This window comes from Anomaloglossus baeobatrachus, chromosome 2 (assembly GCF_048569485.1).
Source record: "Anomaloglossus baeobatrachus isolate aAnoBae1 chromosome 2, aAnoBae1.hap1, whole genome shotgun sequence".
NCBI classification, from domain to species: Eukaryota; Metazoa; Chordata; class Amphibia; order Anura; family Aromobatidae; genus Anomaloglossus; species Anomaloglossus baeobatrachus.
Window position 1 is genome coordinate 727604830 of NC_134354.1, and position 20338 is coordinate 727625167.

The 20338-nt window shown below is 47.1% G+C and overlaps 1 protein-coding gene across 1 annotated transcript in view; it reads left to right on the plus strand.

Moving 5' to 3' along the window:
* Positions 1-4368: 4368 nt before the first annotated feature.
* Positions 4369-20338, plus strand: part of URAD (ureidoimidazoline (2-oxo-4-hydroxy-4-carboxy-5-) decarboxylase) — a 79474-nt gene continuing 63504 nt past the window's right edge. Inside the window, exon 1 of the mRNA XM_075334621.1 lies at positions 4369-4549. Coding sequence (XP_075190736.1) covers positions 4375-4549 — 175 coding nt within the window. The 5' untranslated portion in view covers positions 4369-4374. The remainder of the gene's footprint in view (positions 4550-20338) is intronic.

Consider the following 20338-nt stretch of genomic DNA (forward strand, 5'->3'; position numbering starts at 1 on the left):
TCACAGTACAGTCCGGCAGTCCAAAGGCGGTGACTTCAGTGAGTAAAGAACTTGAACTGCACCCTCTGTGTTGTCCCATCATTGCCGGCGCTCCCATCATTGCACCCGTACGCTATCGGCGGCTACTACCACCAACATCTTCCCTGGGACCTAGCTCTACCAGTGGAGAGCTGCAACACCTAAGCTGCGTCACCATCTGCCCCAGAAGAGATAATTGCCGCAGCGTCGGCTAATAATTGGCCGCACACCACAGGTGGTGTCATGAATAACTACCCCTAACATCCCCATCCCCATCTTTATTGACACCGCCGGTGTCACGGAGCCGGGCCAGGCCAATGTGACATCCCCAAACCGATACCGGTCCGGTGACGAGTAAACGACAGAGACCCCATGGGCACGTCACCCACATGGTGTCCAAATCAACCTCTGGTTATCATTGCATCCACGAAAATCATGGGACTAACGCTGAAGAGGATAGACCTCCATTCCAGCCTCCATTGCTGTCTTGCCCTGCACCATAGTAAACTTTGAGAGCAATGGCATACTGTTAATAGACCACCTGTAGCTGGACATCTGACTTGAAACCCAATCTAGTAGGTACAAACTCCCTCTGATGGTTTGTGTAGACATTGTTTGACAACTTCTGCTTAGTATATGATGAATTTTACTTGTAGTACAAAATGGATTATATTCTTCTAATGTGAAAAGACCATGTGAGCAAAGTTATAAGGAGGCCTTCACTTGGGAACATCACACTGGTCCGGTCCTACTTCTGGGATTATGGTGTGGCTTAGTGTACAGTAGCTGAATCCCCTTCAGTCAAGTATACTGACAGCTTTACATTGAGGTCCATGGAACTAGTGGTATGGCCATTCTCTAAAGTGTCCAAGGAAAGATTTTTCAAAACGACAACGCCAGGCCGCATGTTGGTTGTGCTACTGTGAGCAGCCTGCATGGCCGAAACCTGCCACCATGGCTTGCAGCGTCTCCTGACTTGTCTCCCATCATGTCACTCTGAGATGTCATTGGACGGCAATTGCAAATAGAGTGCTGTCAGCAGTGGATCTTGATGATTTGCCCAAATACATTCACAGTGGCAGAACTATTAATAATAGCCAAGGCCTATAAGTGGGGAGGATTTCTATAATACTAATACTCAATGCTGAATAAATCAAGATGTTTTTAATATGTTGTTTCTCTTTTTCATCATTTGCATAATTTCCATAATTTCACAACTTTACTTTCTTGGTGTTGCAATTTCAGTTATGAGGAGTGTATATCCTGGAGCAGTAACTGAAAACTATGTTCTCTATTGTTCACTATGTGCATCACAACAAACATTTCAGTATACCTTTTCCTGCTCTGTAGGACATTGAGGATATCTTTTAAATAATATTGAGGCAGTGACCAAAATAAATGCTGCTATTGTATATTTGCTTTATTGTACGTTGCTATATACTGTATATTGGATAATCCACCTCTATTGTTAAATATAAGAAAATAAAAATAAAAATCACCATAAAGATATGTGATTATTACAAAAATAACATTTAAGTTTTTTCATCTAGGTTCCAGGTTCTAATATGATTTAAACATTTAATATTTGTAATAATTTTATTTGCAGTTTATAGTTACAGTTGTATTCAGCTAACATTATCGCTACGGCAGCGTCACAGGCACTTACCTGCCCTGCGACGTCGCTGTGACCGGCGACCCGCCTCCTTCCTAAAGGGGCGGTTCATTCAGCGTCACAGCGACGTCACAGCAGCGTCACTGAACCGGCGCCCAATAGAAAAGGAGGGGCGGAGATGAGCGACCAGAACATGCCGCCCACCTCCTTCCTTCCTCCTTTTCCAGTGGAGGCAGGTAAGGAGATGTTTGTCGCTCCTGTGGTGTCACACACAGCGATGTGTGCTGCCGCAGGAACGGCAAACAACATCGTACCTGTCGCTGCAGCGATATTATGGAAATGAGCGATGTGACAACGAGCAACGATTTTTATGCGTTTTTGTGCTCGTTGATCGTCGCTCATTTGCGTTACACGCTGCGATGTCGGTAACGGCTCCGGATGTGCGTCACTAACGACGTGACCCCGACGATATCTCGTTGCCGATGTCGTAACGTGTAAAGCCTGCTTAAGTGAGAGGTAACATCAATAGATATTCATATTCTAGTAAAGAGATATAAAAAAATCCCACTCAGTAAATATAGAAGGAATCACAGCAACAGCTTACCCATGGTGGATGAGGGATATCATCCCAAAGACCCCCTAGCAACCCAACGTGCGTTTCGCCTGGTGGCTTTTTCAAGGGAATGTGCCTCTCAAGGGAATGTGTTCCAAAAAAATAGCAATGTCCACATTTGTCTTTACATACTCAGAATATGCCCTCTTTTTATTTGACATTTAAGCATGACTAGGGTATTGTAAAGTGTCCAAGAACAAAAACCACACAAAGCTGAGTGATGTTGGAAATATACAGTCACAGCAGCCTTTATTAATTACAATTAATAACATAGTCAATATAATAACCATAATAACCAATGCCTTATCTCTTGAGAAGATCCTGGATGGCCTAAACCACTAAACAGCACCAGAATACCATCCACAGTAGCACCAATCCGACTTGGGTCTGACAAATGTCACAGTGCTGTCCCTTCTTCAAATTTTAACCTGTTTCCCGAGAACCGCCCCAGCAGTAATTTAACCATAACCAACCATGAGGGGTCAGCATACCTCCGATGTAACACCCATCCCCAAAACCGCGACTGGAGAAACCGCTGAAATTCCACCAAGTTTTGCTGACACTAATGTGGAACCCGTCCCCGAACAACCACTTGAGAAGCTACTGAATTTACATGCTTATTACCCATCCATGAACTGACCGGCAACAACTGACCAACCCTCCCGGGATAAGTGAGTATGTTTGTTGCAAACCAACATTGTCATCTGCTGGAGGACCAGGGCCACGAGAAACCGATCTGTAAGGAATATGTTTCCAAGGGCGGAGTTAGAAGGGGCTGCCGAGTCAGGTGACTACTAGAGGAACCTGAAGACCTAATACTGTTTCTAGAAGAATTTGAGTTTTTCTGCTAGTAAAAAAGAGTCCTCGGATAACTTTTCTGGTCCCATTCCTCATCCATAGTCCCCTAGGGAGACCACCCTGGCACTCAGTCTATACTGCCTGCCCTGACTACACCTCTGCCTGTGCCCCTGCATTTTTCATGACTACCTTGACTGCTGTGGGTTTGGAGACAGCCCTGCGAGTGGTACCTGACCACTACCTGTGGCCCAGCTTATCCTCCCCACCAGAGGCTCTAGTGAAGATCAGGAAGTTGCTTAATTATGCCCCTCCAGACCGAGCCTGGCCAGTGGTGCAGTGGGTCAACATTCACCAGCGTCACACAAATCTGACATATTCTCCTCTTAGGGGTGCAATGTCGGTGGGGTCAAATCGAAAGTGACGCACATCCGGCGTCGCTGTCGATATCGGAGTGCGTAAATCGTTTTTGATACGATTAACGAGTGCAAAAGCGTTGAAATCGTATTATCGGTTTAGCGTCGGTCATTTCCATAATTTTGGAAGAACCGATGTTACGATGTTGTTCCTCGTTCCTGTGGCAGCACACATCGCTGTGTGTGAAGCCGCAGGAGCAAGGAACATCTCCTACCTGCGTCCTGCGGCTCACGCCGGCTATGCGGAAGGAAGGAGGTGGGTGGAATGTTTACGTCCCGCTCATCTCCGCCCCTCCGCTTCTATTGGCCGCCTGCCATGTGACGTCGCTGTGACGCCACACGACCTGCCCCATTAGGAAGGAGGCGGGTCGCTGGCCAGAGCAACATCGCAGGGCAGGTAAGTCCATGTGAAGCTGCCGTAGAGATAATGTTCGCTATGACAGCTATCACAATAGATCGCAGCTGTGACGGGGGTGGGGTCTATCGCGCTCGGCATCGCAAGCATCGGCTTGCGATGTCGTAGTGTGCAAAGTACCCCTTACTCATGTTTCCATAGGAGAAGTAAGTCACATGGCAGAATATTGCAGTGTTCACCTGAAAAGGTTAGAGGGCATATTAGGATCATCTGGAAATTTTACTGGAAAGCCAAATATCCCTTATGTGCAGAATTTAAAAGCATTGTTTACATACAATTAATTAGAAAAATGTCTGTATTCCCTACACTCTATTGTTTCTCTCCTCTTTTCTACGCTCGGTGAGCATTGTCAGTGGACTTTAGTTTACAGATTTTGGAAGAGTCGGTGACCTTGGTTCCACTCATTGCTCTATGAACAGTTAACAATAAACTTATTAACTAACGTTAGGACCTGACTGCACTCGCCTGGAGGTGTTACATATAATTCCTGCAGCTGGGTCAGACAATGGATCTGGAAACTATAAACTCTATGAATTATGAGCAATTCCTGGACATTTTTGGAAATATCATTGAGAAATGTCCAATAATTACAGCTGCAGTGTGGTCCAGGCAGCCATTTTCTAACTTTGGTGATGTGGAGGACAGCTTTTATGAATTTATTGAATCCTTGCCAACATCAGGTAAAAATTTAGACTGCGTGTTGTTTTTCTGTAGGAGACAATGGACCTAATTCATTATTGCATTTGTGCCTGTTTTTTGTCACATTTTTGGTGTTTTGCACCTTATTTTTGTTTGCACAAAATTCATCTTACTATTTCCGCCTTTTTTTAGTCTATTTTACATGTATTCACCTGTTTTATTGTATAAGTTCTTGACCATGTGTAGAATTTAGTGTTTCCAGATGATTCATCATTTACGACTTTTCAAAAAGTTGCAAAATTTGGTGCAAATGTATTTCAGTACATGGAGTGATTCTATGTAAGCTTGCATTTTTTGCATTATTCTTTCCTAAAAAGTTGCAAAGACAGTAAAAAAAAAATATTTTTTTTACTTTGTCATGTTGATGAATTTGGAACAAAAAACATCAGCGAGTACCACAACACAAACAAAAAAAACTAGTGGTGCATTTGCCTTGAAAAACTCCTGCATACGGCACCAATGTATATACAGTATGTATGTGCTATGGGTAACAGTATACCACCTGTACCCTGTGGCCACCCCACTGCCTCTTACTTCCTGTTGTAGTGCTGCGGATCCATCCTTCACTGCACTATTGTCCTTGCTCTGCATGGCACCTTCCCAGGTTGGGTCAGTGACTTCATCATCCACCACCTCATCTTCCACTTCCTCACTCTGATCCTCCTCCTGACTTGTTGACTTAACAACATGAGTTGCTGGCAAATGTGACTCATCATCATCCATCTCTTGAGACAATAATTGCCGTTCCCCACCATTCTCTTCTTCTGACCATGACTGCTCAAATATTTAGTCATCACTACGCACAATCTCCTCATGTCCCTTTTGAAACATGTACGACGAGAGACCAGAATCAATACATGTGCATGTAAAGAGCTCCTCAAAGTTTCCCAGTGTGGGATCACTTAACTCCTGGGACTTACCATGGTGGGAGGATCAGGATGAGGATTATGTGGTCCAGACTCTTAGCTTGTGCGGAAGGTGAAAGACAGGGTGGTGCTGGGAAGCAGAGTGGAAGCATTATCTGCCATCCAACCAACACCTGTTCACACTGTTCTGGCTTCAACAGTGGTGTCCTGTGCTGCCCTGTAAAGTGGGACAGGAAGATAGGTCTTGTGGTCAGCGTGTTTGTCATGCTCCCGCAGCAGGTGTGGCGCCCTGGACAAGCCAGGTCATCACAGGTACTACACCAACACACCCTACACCCCGGCTAGGCACACCTAAGCCAAACACAAATCCTTGTTGCCTTCCTCCAGGGGCTGATGTCCACACCAGTGGGTGGGCCAGGCGGTTGGTCCCGCCCACCGAGGAGTTCACAGTCCTGGAGGCGGGAAAAGGGATCAGTTTAGAGTACAGTTTTGGAGAGTGAAGTGGTAGGAGAGGAGACTGACCGTGTCCGGGTGTGTGGCCCGGGCACTCAGCAAGGTTGGCAGACGGTGGTGACCGTCTGCAGGAGAGGCTGATTGGAGTGAACTGTAAGGACCGGGGACGGGCGGTGGCCCGCCGGTACCGGATCGGGGAGTGAAGAGAAGCCAGCACCATTCGGCAGGGCTTATGGACCCCGACCAGGCTAGGAGTCGCCGTAAAAATGGTCAAATCCGTTAGCGAAGGGAACCTCCGGGGTTTCCCAGCAGCCAAGGCCCGATTGAAGGCAACAGCTCACACCGTAGAGGGAAACACAGTCACCGCCAAGGCTACAGTTCCCAGGGCCAGAGCCTGCAGGCAAAAGGGGCTCCCTCAACATCCATCCAAGCTGGGGAGCGGGTTACCGGTGGGAACCCATTGGAACCGTAAACACAACACAGGTGCAGGGAAAGGCAGTCACCATCAACCTGCCGGGAGGAGAACAACCGCAGCCGCCTGTGGGACCCGTCCATCCAGCCGTTTGTTTGACAAGAGACTCTGTATGAATTACTGGCTGAGTGAGTACCACCGTACCGTGCGGCACAGCGCTGCCCCCGCGACCCTGCACCTCACCAGGCCCCGTAACCCGCCTGCCATCCCTAAAACCCTCACCGGGGCCCCGGGACAACCAACCCCCTACCCACGGAGGGGAGAACCAACACCCAAGCTGCTCCCTGTCATCGCTCCCGGGATCCCCGTCCAGAGCAGTGGTGGTGTCACAACTTCACCACAACCGTGGGTGGTGTCACGGACAATATCTCCCCAAACCACACACCAACCCCCCTTTCACTCAAGGGCGAGGAACGCCGCTCGAGTCCCCGGGATCCGGCCCACCGCTCGAGCCACCACCGAGCAGCAGCAGCCAGACCCGAGCAGTGGGTGAGCGCAGCGTCCCCTCCTCCGCCCGTGACAACTTGGCGTCATGAACAGGATCTTACCGCTCTGCCGTCTGGTAGAGGTGTGCCTTGTGACCGCCGGAGGTGTCCGGCCGAAAATTTTGAGAAGCCGCCATTTTGGGCGTGAAAAGTCCCAGCTCGAGTGTCTTCCCGAGTAGTGGAGGCGCGAAAACCAAAACCCCGCCCCTGTAGAGGAGGGGCCGGAAAAAGACTAAGGGGGACGGATGGCGTCTGGCCACATGTAGCCCGCGGCTATAAAAGCAGGGACGCCAGGACCCTGCGGCCATCTTTTTGTTCCTGGAAGAGACCGCCGCAGCAATGTACCAGCCATCCCGTAGCACCGTAGCCCCCGCGCCTGGAACCGCAGCGTGGGTGGAGGTCCGGACCGCTCAGCTGCAACAACGGCTGCAGATCAGAGTGCAACTCCTCCTGGAGGAGTGGGAGGCCGACATGGCGGAGGTGGTGGTGGTCATATGGAGACGCGAGGTGGAGGGAGTCTTGGAAGAGAGGGTAAGTGACCCACGCCCCTGTACCCCTAGTGGGTCGGTCATCGCGGCCGAGGGGCCCGGTCTACACCCGCTCGCCCTGCTACCTCCCCCGCCACCCGTGTTGGCTGCTGCTGCCCCGCCACTAGGCCCGCTACCACCACCACCGGTAGCGGTACCCCGCCAATCCGCCCAGGCAGACCGATCTGCAGCCGGGGCCCGTGACCGCCCGGAGCCGCTCCTGTGGAAGGTGCCGAAGTCCAAGACCGTCGGAAGAGGGATGCCGGAGGCACCTGTGGAGACTTCCCCCGAACCGGTGCCGATCGACCGCTCCGTGCAGGAGGTCCAGCGGGAGACGACCTCTGTGCCCATCCCCCACGCCTCGGCTGAGGCCGCGCCGGGTTGCCGCTGCAGGGCAGCACCCCAGGCCGTGACACCGCGGGACCCTCCCCCCAGAATGCCAGTCCTGGGTAGTGTGAAGGAGGTCTCGCGGGACCCGACCCGTGCGCCGGGGCCCGCAGTAGCCCCTTACTGGGACAGAGGACAGACCCCACTGGGCCAGGAGATTGCGGAGAGGGAGCGAAGGAAGGCGGAGCTGGTAGCCCGTACGATCCGGGAGAAGGAAAGCCTCCGCCAAGCCACCTTCCGTGTCCGGGGCCCGCTCTATGAGGGGCAAGTGAGGAGATTTGACGTCCGTCGGGGCTATGGTTTTATATATGAGCCGGGCCTGGAGGCCGAAGTCTTTGTGGCCTGACGGGACGTCAATGCCCATCTACCTGAGGACCATCCAGGCCGCAACCTGATGCCGGGGGACCTGGTCCAATACACCAGGCACTGCGGGGAGAGGGGTTGGTTTGCGCTGGATGCAAAGCTGAGGGGCAGTCAAGAGGCCCGAGTATCCACCCAGCCCCCTCCCCTGGCCGACACCGTGGATCAGGAGTAAGTCAGCGGTCCACCATTGTTCAAAGTTGCCCCCGTTGGGACTACCTGTAACAGTTTGAAAGTTTTTGCCCGATAAGTAAAGAAATCAACCGAAGAAGTTTACCTGATTGAACCGTGATTGAACCGGCTGTTGCCGGCAACTGTTGTCCCCGTAGGGACTGTCTGCAAACCTTGCGTAAGGAGCTGCTTACGGACAAGCACGAGAACTGGCAGGGCAACCACAAACTTAGTGGCATGTAAATAAAAATCTTTTTGGCTTGAAACCGTTGCCGCCTCCGGAGAGGCTGATTTGAGAGGATGGGCCTGGAGGAAAGAGATGGCCCAGGCCCGCCACTACCGTAACCGGTGGCAATCCTCCAGGGGTTCAGGGGTCCCCATGGACGCAGGTCCCCTGAAAGAGACAGAACCCGCTCGGGCAACTTGGTGCTGGACTGGGGTCAAGGGGTGCTGCCTGTTTCTTAGGGGCAGCATCAGGGCCAGGTTGTTTGGGTGGGAGAAGAGCGGAAGCCATACCGTTGAAAAATGTTTATGATGTTTTTATATGTTTTTACCATTTTACTCTTTTTCAGTTGTGAAAATAAAACCGGTGATGGACGGGCAGCCCGCGGACGGTCTGCATTTTACTAAGGGGGAATGTGGCGCCCTGGACAAGTCAGGTCGTCACAGGTACTACACCAACACACCCTACACCCCGACTAGGCACACCTAAGCCAAACACAAATCCTTGTTGCCTTCCTCCAGGGGCTGATGTCCACACCAGGGGGTGGGCCAGGCGGTTGTTCCCGCCCACCGAGGAATTTCACAGTCCTGGAGGCGGGAAAAGGGATCAGTTTAGAGTACAGTTTTGGAGAGTGAAGTGGTAGGAGAGGAGACTGACCGTGTCCGGGTGTGTGGCCCGGGCACTCATCAAGGTTGGCAGACGGTGGTGACCGTCTGCAGGAGAGGCTGATTGGAGTGAACCGTAAGGACCGGGGATGGGCGGTGGCCCGCCGGTACCGGATCGGGGAGTGAAGAGAAGCCAGCACCATTCAGCAGGGCTTACGGACCCCGACCAGGCTAGGAGTCGCCGTAAAAATGGTCAAATCCGTTAGCGAAGGGAACCTCCGGGGTTTCCCAGCAGCCAAGACCCGATTGAAGGCAACAGCTCACACCGTAGAGGGAAACACAGTCACCGCCAAGGCTACAGTTCCTAGGGCCAGAGTCTGCGGGCAAAAGGGGCTCCCTTAGCATCCATCCAAGCTGGGGAGCGGGTTACCGGTGGGAACCCATTGGAACCGTAAACACAACACAGGTGCAGAGAAAGGCAGTCACCATCAACCTGCCGGGAGGAGAACAACCGCAGCCGCCTGTGGGACCCGTCCATCCAGCCGTTTGTTTGACCAGAGACTCTGTGTGAATTACTGGCTGAGTGAGTACCACCGTGCCGTGTGGCACAGCGCTGCCCCCGCGACCCTGCACCTCACCTGACCCCGTAACCCGCCTGCCATCCCTAAAACCCTCACCAGGGCCCCGGGACAACCAACCCCCTACCTACGGAGGGGAGAACCAACACCCAATCTGCTCCCTGTTATCGCTCCCGGGATCCCCGTCCAGAGCAGCGGTGGTGTCACAACTTCACCACAACCGTGGGTGGCGTCACGGACAATATCTCCCCAAACCACACACCAACCCCCCTTTCACTCACGGGCGAGGAACGCCGCTCGAGTCCCCAGGATCCGGCCCACCGCTCGAGCCACCACCGAGCAGCAGCAGCAGTAGCCGGACCCGAGCAGTGGGTGAGCGCAGCGTCCCCTCCTCCGCCCGCCACACAGGCACAGCTTCACCTGGCCTATGGCCTATGGCCTCGGCGTGCACCAGCAACGTGTCCACTTCCCTGTCCTTTGTGCATATTAAGCTAGGCATGCAGCTAACAGCAATATGAATAGGGACAAGAATAGAATAGATGTAGGATAGAAAAGGACTTTTGGTTTTATGTTGCAGCAGCAAAGGCTGTAAGGCAATAATTCCTGCTTATATGCAGGGCTGACTCCAGGTTTTCGTTAGCTCCGGCGACAGAGTCTCAGTGAGCCCCATGCACACATACGAACATATACATATTTGAAGATAATTCACAAAAATACATATAAACAGACATAAGTATATACACAGTTATATACACTGCCATACATAGATATACACATACATGCACACACACAGATACATTAGAGATATTTTTAATATGGGGAAGCCAGCAGCAGCCTCACTCACCTTCCCCGTTATTCTCCCGTCCAGTTCCTCCTAGGTATGTGGGCATGTGGGTGTTCAGGACACGCTGCTTGATGGCTGTCACTTTAACAGGCATATCGGTGTATTGCACATTTTGTGTTAGTACAATAAACCTCATTTCAATCCAGAAATATTACTCAGTCCATCAGTTATTAGATATATGAAACTGAAATAGCTGTTGCAAAAACCCAAATTGTTATATATATATATATATATATATATATATATAAACTTATATCAACTAAAATAAGGAAAGTGCATGTTATTGCTACATCCATAATGACCCAGACTTTAAAACTGTACCATGAGCCATACGATGAATGCCATTTAAAAAATTAAAACGACCAAGCGAAGATTGTTCACACAAAGTGATGCAAAGGTGTATGGAAACAATATGGTATCACTAAAAATGTCACTTTCTCCTGAAAAAAATGTGCCCCCCCAAATTCAATTTTTTTTTTGAGCGGCATATATACCCAACCCTAAGACCCGTTTTAGATTTTTGTATGGTGATATAACTTTACTGCTTTCATTATTTATTATGATGTCGTGCGGGACCACCTTTCCCGGGGTGAAAGGTATGGCATAGTCTGCTGCTTGTAGCCACAAAGAGGTTTCTGGATGCCGCAACCCATTTAAACAGGTATCTGTGACAATTTATTTTCACTGGTTGCAAATCACAGCAAAACAAAAGCATAAACATAAAATCCCTAGATGTCCAGGCTCTAACTAAACAACACAAGCCCTGACTACTCAGGCGTGGCTGGGCTAGTTCCTGTCCAGTCACAGAAATGGCTATTAGGGTACGCTCACACGAGCGACAAAAATGGACGAGAGCAATGCGAGAAATTCTCGCATTGCACTCTGACCAATACTACTCAATGAGGGAGAGCTGTTGGTCAGCTTTTCTTGCATCCAGATTCTGGATGCGAGAAAAGCGGCAGCATGCTGCGATTTGATCCAGAATACGTCCGAGACTCGCCAATACAAGTCAATGGGTGCGAGGAAAAAACGGATGTCACACGGACGGCACACAGACCATCCTAGTGACATCCGTTTTTCTAAATACAATCCTATTATGTAGCACAGAACACTGTAAATTCTCCTGTACATGACTGTAAATGAGTAACAGCTGCTGTGCAAAAAAACGGATTGCATACTGACAGCATACTGACAGCACACTGACAGCACACTGATGACAAGTGAGAAAAATTCGTCCGACTCTCGCAAAAGAGAATGGGACCGTTTTTTAATACGTTCGTGTGAGTCCAGCCTTACCTATAACAATCAGTTGTACTTGCCATTTGGTGTGAACGGTCTGTGCACGCTCCTCTCAGAGGGATGTGCCCTTTATGCCTCCCCAGCCAGAGAGACTAAGGTGAACAGTTAGCCTGGTTATATGCACAGCTAGCCAGGTTACATGCACAGCTAGCCAGGTTATATGCACAGCTAGCCAGGTTATATGCACAGCTAGCCAGGTTACATGCACAGCTAGCCAGGTTACATGCACAGCTAGCCAGGTTATATGCACAGCTAGCCAGGATATATGCACAGCTAGCCAGGTTACATGCACAGCTAGCCAGGTTATATGCACAGCTAGCCAGGTTATCTGCACAGCTAGCCAGGTTACATGCACAGCTAGCCAGGTTATATGCACCGCTAGCCAGGTTACATGCACAGCTAGCCAGGTTACATGCACCGCTAGCCAGGTTACATGCACAGCTAGCCAGGTTATATGCACAGCTAGCCAGGTTATATGCACAGCTAGCCAGGTTACATGCACAGCTAGCCAGGTTACATGCACAGCTAGCCAGGTTATATGCACAGCTAGCCAGGTTACATGCACAGCTAGCCAGGTTACATGCACAGCTAGCCAGGTTATATGCACAGCTAGCCAGGTTATATGCACAGCTAGCCAGGTTACATGCACAGCTAGCCAGGTTATATGCACAGCTAGCCAGGTTATATGCACAGCTAGCCAGGTTACATGCACAGCTAGCCAGGTTATATGCACAGCTAGCCAGGTTATATGCACAGCTAGCCAGGTTATATGCACCGCTAGCCAGGTTATATGCACAGCTAGCCAGGTGCAGTTCATCATACCTAGAGTGCTAGGATTTAACCCCATCCCATCAGGCTTTCCTCAGCGTATTGCAACATTTTGGGAGAAGTGTAGTTCCCTTCAATAACTTGCAGTAAACTACTGTATCTATATATTTTTAATAAAGGAATAATCAGGTAATTCTTCCATTTTTTTGTTGCTGTTAATCATTCATCAACATTCAATCATTCAATAAGATTTATTCTAGATCATTTTATTTTATTTACTTGTAATTTGGAAGCACACAGATCCACCAAAAACTATTTTCACACTTGTGTCACAGACTTTATCTTTTTAATAGCAGGTAAGGTGAGCTGGATCCTATGTGCCGCAATTTAAAACTGTGACCAGTAGACATCACTGACTTATACTGGGACCACTGGGAGTCGTGTTTAAGTTTCTAGCATTTTGCTAAAAAAGAAAAAAGGTAGTGTAGCTGGCCAGCAATGCAGTAGGGTCTCATAAACACTAGGTGTCGCACTTGCTCTGTCTCATGATTTTATATGGCCTTTAATGCTTGTTTCTTTGTTTTTTGCTTCTTACTCGCAATCTACCTGAGTCATTTTCCCTGAAATAACACCACACCAAAAGCTGCAATGTGACCCACATGTGTTTTCATTGCACATTTTGCACAGATTGCAGCGGCATTTAAACGTTGCAAATTAATATGTGAAATTGTCCATGAAATTCAGCTATATTTAAAGGGAATCTCACCATGTGTTAGCTCTCCCATCTGAGAGCGGCATGATTTAGGGGCAGAGACCCTGACTCCAAGGATGTCTCATCTACAGGTCTCTTTGCGGCAGTTTTGATAAAATCCTTGTTTTCTCTGCTGCAGATCTACCAGTTCTCTGAATGCTGAGCTCTGTATAAGCACGCCAACATCACTAATTGGCAGCTTTCTGTGTACAGGCAGATAACTATCAATCAGTGATGGGGACAGGGTTATACTACATGAAAGCACGTTTGCTAGTAATCTAGTGATAATCTCTTGCTGATAAAACAGTGATTTTATCAAAACTACAGCAAACAGTGGGCTAAGGCTGCGCTCATACTGGCATGTATTCTCTCATGTGAGAAAATCAGATGGATTATGCTAATGAAACTCCAATCAGTTGAGCAGAGTGTCACCTGCTGTGCGCCGATTCTCTCACATGAGAGAATCAAATCACAGGTGCAGAGAAGACGGGGAACTTAATTTTACTGTAAAATGTTGCTTTTGACCTAAATTTAGCATTTTCACAAGGTTAACAGGAGGACAAAATGGCCCATACAATTTGTTGTGCAATTTTTCCCGAGTACGCCAATACCTCATATGTGATAGAAAACTACTGTTTGGGTGCACGGCAGGGCTAAGAGCACTATTCACAAATTGACTAGAATACATGGCAGACGCCATGTTGCGCTTGGTGAGCCCCTGATGTGCCTAAACAGTTGAGCTTCCCCACAAGTGACCCCATTTTGGAATCTTGTCCACTCAAGGAATTCATTTAGCTTTGGGATGAGCACCTTCAATCCACAGGTGCTTGACAAAATTTTATAACATTGAGCCATGAAAATGAAGAAATAATTTTTTTCCACAAACATGTTGCTTTTTCTCCAAATGTAAAATTTTCCCAAGGGTAACAGGAGAAAATGGACCATACAATTTGTTTTGCAATTTCCCTCAGTACACTGATACCCATTTGTGGTGGAAAACTACTTTTTGGGCACACGGCAGCGCTAACTGAATTTTGCAGCGCCATTTTCACCATGTTGCATTTGAAGAGCCCCTGCCAAAACAGAAATTCTCACAAGTGACCCCATTTTGGAAACTACACCTATTGAAAACTTCAACTAGGGGTGTAGTGAGCATTTTTAATAATCAAGCAATTTACATAATTCTATAACATTGGTCTGAGTAAATGAAAACGGAGAGCTATTTGACCCTTGAAACACAGATTATCCTAGCATAGTTTGTGAACTCCTAAGTGCCCCCTCTCAAGTGACACCACTTTGGAAATTGCACCCTTCTAGGAATTTAGGGGTTGACACACTTATCGCCGGGCTGGTGATGTCGGTTCTGGAATGTCACGGGTGGCCCTGCCCGGCTTCGTGGCCCCTAGGTGTACACCAAAAGGGAGATGAAGGATGGGATGAGGATGTTGGAGATTGGAGATGTTGGCAGTAGTAGTTGTCTCGTGACGCCACCTGCAGTATGCGGCCAGGGATTAGCCACCTCTACGATCGCTGTCATCTGGGGCGGATGGTGTCACAATTAGGATAGTTCAGCTTCCCGCAGGTGAAGCTAGGCACCAGGGAGGATGATGGAGGTAGTAGTGGCCGTGGGCACCGGCAATGAAGGTCTGACATAGTAGTGTCAGTTCCAGGTCTTTTACTTACAGATCAGTTGTCACCCTTGGAGTGCCGTTTTCTGCTGTGATAGGCCCCAGCCAATCCCGGGTACCTTAGAAACCACCACCAGTGTTGTGGAGTGTGAGACCTTCCTTCCTTGTGCTTTCTGTGTGGATCCTTATGACCTAAAGTGCTTGGGGACCCCTGACCGGTGTTAAAAGTTCCTGTCCCATTTGTAGGCAGTGTGAATCAAATGTGGGCCCGACCTTGGTCCTGACTTCTGACGCTTTGTACTGCTATGCTCCGGGATCTTTGGTGGCCAGAGAGACATGAAATCCCACTGTCCTGCAGAATCTGGTGGCACAACGTGGAGTGTATGCCACCCTAGGGCTCTGCACCCTGAACTGTGCCGGTGCTGAGGGAAGTATTGAGCTCTACTTCCAGCTACCCTGTTGCTCCTGTGTCTAACAGCTCCACTGGTCGTATCCTGCTCCTTCCAGTCTGCCCGGTCCTAACTGTGGAAGCTCTTAAGCACTCTCCACAGTGACCGTGTTGTTCTGAGTCTCAAACTATTCTGAGGTAAAAGTCTGCATGTTCCACACTTCCCACCTTCCTGATGACTCACTGGTGCTGGGGAAGTCCCGTTGCTATGGTGACCACCTTTAGCCCAGTTCCAGGGGGAAAGCATCTGAGATGTGTGTGTTGTGTAAGTGAAAACCAGTGGTTAACCTCTTCCTTACTCGGGATGAGTATTGCACCTTAAGTCAGATGCAATACCCTGTGGCGACTGAGTCTCAGGGACGCCACAGAAGCTAAAAGGTTTAGGCACACTAAAGGGTTAAGACGGAGAGGGCATTTGGATTTGGGAGCACAGATTTTGCTGGATTTCTTTTTGGAAGAAACCATGGCACTTTTGTAGAGCCTTTGTTTTACCAGTAATGTGAAAATCCCCTGTATTTCCATTGACAGATGACAGACCTGAGTGTAGACTAGTTTTTATTGGAATGAGTTCAAGCTTTTATTGGGAGCATTTTATATAACATCTTGAATTACATTCATCCTGTGCTCTACGTTGAGCACTTACATCAAATCTCCCAATGATGTGATTCATATGAAACTCCCAAGGAATCCATTCCAAATAATGAGGCAGCAGGAATAGTTTGGACTCTGACCTCTGTTCGGCGATGTCTGTCTTTTCAGAAGTGAACAAAACTGGTTGACCGTGCTATTATGAACGCTTAAAAAGATGGACACTGCTGAATCATAGACTAGAAACATTCTAAAGTGTTTTCATAATAGTGACTTTTCCATTGTGGACATTATGTGAATCATGTATTTCAGAAATTTACACGTAAACCCCGATGTAAGCGCTCAGCAAAGAACACAGGATAAATGTGAGCCAAGCCTTACTGCAATCTTTGGGAGGCAGAATAAACAAATCAACAGCAGGTCAAAAATGTATTTCATTTATTTTGTATGCCATTCACCATGCGGTATAAGTGATAAGATGTTTTTATTCTTCGGGTCTGTAGGATTACAGTGATACTAGGTTTATATTGGGTTTTTCATGTTTGGCTACTATCACACACTAAAGCAACACTTTAAAAACTTTCTTTGCATCACCATATTTTGAGACCTATAATTTTTTTCATTTTTCTTCCAACAGATTCATGTGTGAACTTGTTTTTTTGCGGGATTAGTTGATGTTTTTAGTGGTACCATTTTTGGGCATATAATATTTTTTGGTCGCTTTTATTTCCAATTTTTGTGAGGCAGGATGAACAAAAAACAGCAATTTGATATTTTTTTTTTCATGGTGTTCAGTGTTTGGTATAGGTGGTAACATTGCTTTATTCCTCGGGTCCTTACAATTATATCAGTACCCATTTTTTTATTTTTTTTATGTTTTTTACACAATAAAAACATTTTTATAGAAAAAAAAAATGATTTTATTGTGACAGCTATAGCTTTCTTATTTTTTCACTAGTGGAGCTGAGTGGGGTCTTGTTTTTTGAGGGACAAGATGACTTTTTCAGGAGAGTCATATTTATATATATTTTACTTTTTAATCGTGCTTAAGTCAACGTTTTTTTCTGGTAGTTTGATGAAAAAGCCAAATTTTTGCCATGTAGTTAATTTATTTATATTTTTTATGGTGTTCACTGAAGGGCTTAACTAGTTTGCCAGATTTATAGATTGGAATGCTCCAGAGCTGGCAAAAGCAAATGTGTACTTTTTTTGTTTAGTTTTGTTATTGCATAAAAATTTTTATTTATAGGGTAATATTTTTTTCTATTTTTTTGTTCTTTTCTGTTTTTTAAACAGTTTTTTAAACTATTAATTTTTATTTTTTCGCATAGTCCCTCTATGGGACTGTAACTTTTATTAGTCTGATCGCTGGTGTAAAACATTGCAATGTACATACTTTACAATACATTACACCTCCATATGCACTGAGAGAGCCCCTGTTAGACAACGCTCTTGGCATGGTCTAACAGGCCACTGTAGCGGACACATCAGGAGGTCATTATTTGACCACCTGCTGTCATGGCAACTATAGGGCCCTTGTGATTATGTTGGTGGGGTTCCGATCGGGTGAGAGAGGAAGCCCTCAAGCTTCAAAAGTGGTGCGAACGCTATTGACCGCTGCATTTAGGGGGTTGAGCAGCCAGGGGTGGTGTGTGGCTGTGACAGCCGGAGCTCGGCTATCACTTAAGCCGAGTTCCCGGCGGTGATCGTGCTAGCACAGCTCCTGGCAGTGGAAAATAGGAAATACCAGTATGTCGAATGTAGGAGAGGGGTTACAGTTGAGGCTGGAATTGTTAATGAATTATTTAAGCAAAAGTCAAGAATGATTCCACAAGAAGGAAAAGTATTATGAAAAGATTTCGATATGTCAATGTGATGTCTTTTTCAGGTGGGTCCGTTCTCAAAGTTGCAGACCATAATCCATCTTTAACAGCTCTTCGTAAATGTTAAAAATAATTAACTTTTTCTACTCTACAATGTAAAAATGACTCGCTGTTCATTTCATTCATTTGTAAAGCTACAAATCAGTTAAAAGATGTGTCGTGACATAGCACGTCATCCGTCGTTAACACTAGAAGTCCCAGAGAGGGGTCCTTTAACATTTCTACCATTGAAACCCTATGGAGCTCGAAATTCCTGGGAGTTCTAGTGTTAAAGGAATAATGGGCTGCATGGGCTAGTTCCTCATTAGTTTATCATCTGTTAAGCAAATTAAATGTCTGGAGCTGATTCCAGGTGTGGCATTTGAATTTTGAAGCTGTTGCCGTGAACCTAGAACATGCGGTCAAACAAGCTCTTAATGGAATAGAAACAGACCATCATTTGGCTGAAAGAAAAGAAGAAATCCATCAGTGAGATACCAGAAATGTTTCCAGAGACCAATTTGAAATCGACAGTTTCATACATTCTGCCAAAAAAGAGCGTACTGGTGAGTTTGGGAACTCAAAAAAGACCTGGACATCCATGGAAGACAACAGTGGTGGATGATTGCAGAATCCTTTCTGTGAAGAAAAACCCAACTGGAGAACACTCCCCATGAAGTAGGTGGTTCAGTATCTAAGTCTACCATAAAGAGAAGACTTCATGAGTGCAAATACAGAGGATTGACCACAAGGTGCAACCATTTATCAGCCTTAAAAATAGGTCGAATTAGACGTTGCCAAAAAACATCTAAAGAAGGAGAGGACAGAGGAAACTAAGATCAACATGTACCAGAATGATGGGAAGAAGAAAATATGGAGAGGGGTTGGAACAGCTCATAATCCAAAGCACACCACATCCTCTGTAACTTATGGTAGAAGCAGTGCCATGGCCGGGCATGCAACGCCCTGGTTAATTAGGGTTTATTGATGATGTGACTGAAGACAGCAGCAGCCGGATGAATTCTGAAGTGCAAAGGGCTATAATTTCTGCTCAAATGCAACCAAACAAACACAGCAAAGTTGATTGGACAGCACTTCACCATACAGGTGGACAATGACCTAAAACAAGAAAGCAACACAGGAGTTTTTTAAGACAAAGAAGTGGAATATTCTGCAATGGCCGAGAGGATCACCAGACCTCAATCCCGTCGAGCTGCATTTCCCATACTTAAAGACAAAACTTCTCCAGGATCCTATCCCAATTTGTACTAGGTGGATGATTATTATTATTATTATTATTATTAATAATAATAATAATAGCAAACACTTCCAATTAGAAATGCAGTATAGTTTTCCTGATATAGTCATGTCTCTTACCTCATGCACAGGGCATTGCAGTTTAGGTATCCATGGTTACGACCAGTCACATAGTGACACTTGCACATGGGGATAACCATGGATACCTAAGCTGCTGCAATGCCCTGCACATGAGGTAAGAGACATGGTTATATCAGGAGAACTATACTACATTTGAAATTGGAGGTATTTGCTAATATTACTATTGTTACACCTACTACATATTGGGATATTATCTTGAAGATGGGAATACCCCCTTAGGCAGAAAGACCCACAAACAAGCAACAACTGAAGTCTGCTGCAGTAATGTCCTGGCAAAGCATCACAAAGAAGGAAACCCAGTGTTTGGTGATGTCCATTGCTTCCATACAGTCATTGCCTGCAACGAATTCTCGAAGTGATGGGGCTCATGTGGGATTGTGACATTATGCGAGCCCCACATTCAATCAGTGCCGGCTTCCTACTCCCCGCCTTCAGTCCAAACAATCAACAGGAAGTGAGCGCTTCGCTATAGCTGTGCTTACTTACTGTTGATTAGTTAATTTGGCCTGAAGGTGGGGAGAAGGAAGCCGGTGCTGACTGAACATGGGGCTCGCATGACATCACAACTCCACATGAGCCACTGCACCGCGAGCAGCGGCACCGCTGGAATGGCATCGGTACAGGAGGTGAGTATATTCATTATTATTTTAACTGAGCAAACATGTTGAATCAGAAAGGGGTTTCTTAGTAGTGGACAGCCCCATTAATCAGTCATCCACTACCTTAGGTGGATGTGGAAGAAAAAACCTATACTTGGTTCCCTGACCGGTGCCATTCTGTACTGTGAACACCGCCGGTCCCCCAGGAGGAGTCATCCTTCACATTCCATCTCAGCAGGAGAAGCTGGAATGGACAGAATGTGAAGGCTGCAGCAGTCTTGCCAGATGTTGAAGCCAGGAGACGGGTGGGATAGTGGAGGAGTGTGGAGGAGCAGTGCCGTCCAGGAGGTGAATACAAGTTTTTTTCTTGCACTGTACTGGGACCATTAAGATTAACTTTTATAGTAGTAGACAAATCCTTTAAGGAGGACCTATCACAACATGAAAAGTACCAGTGG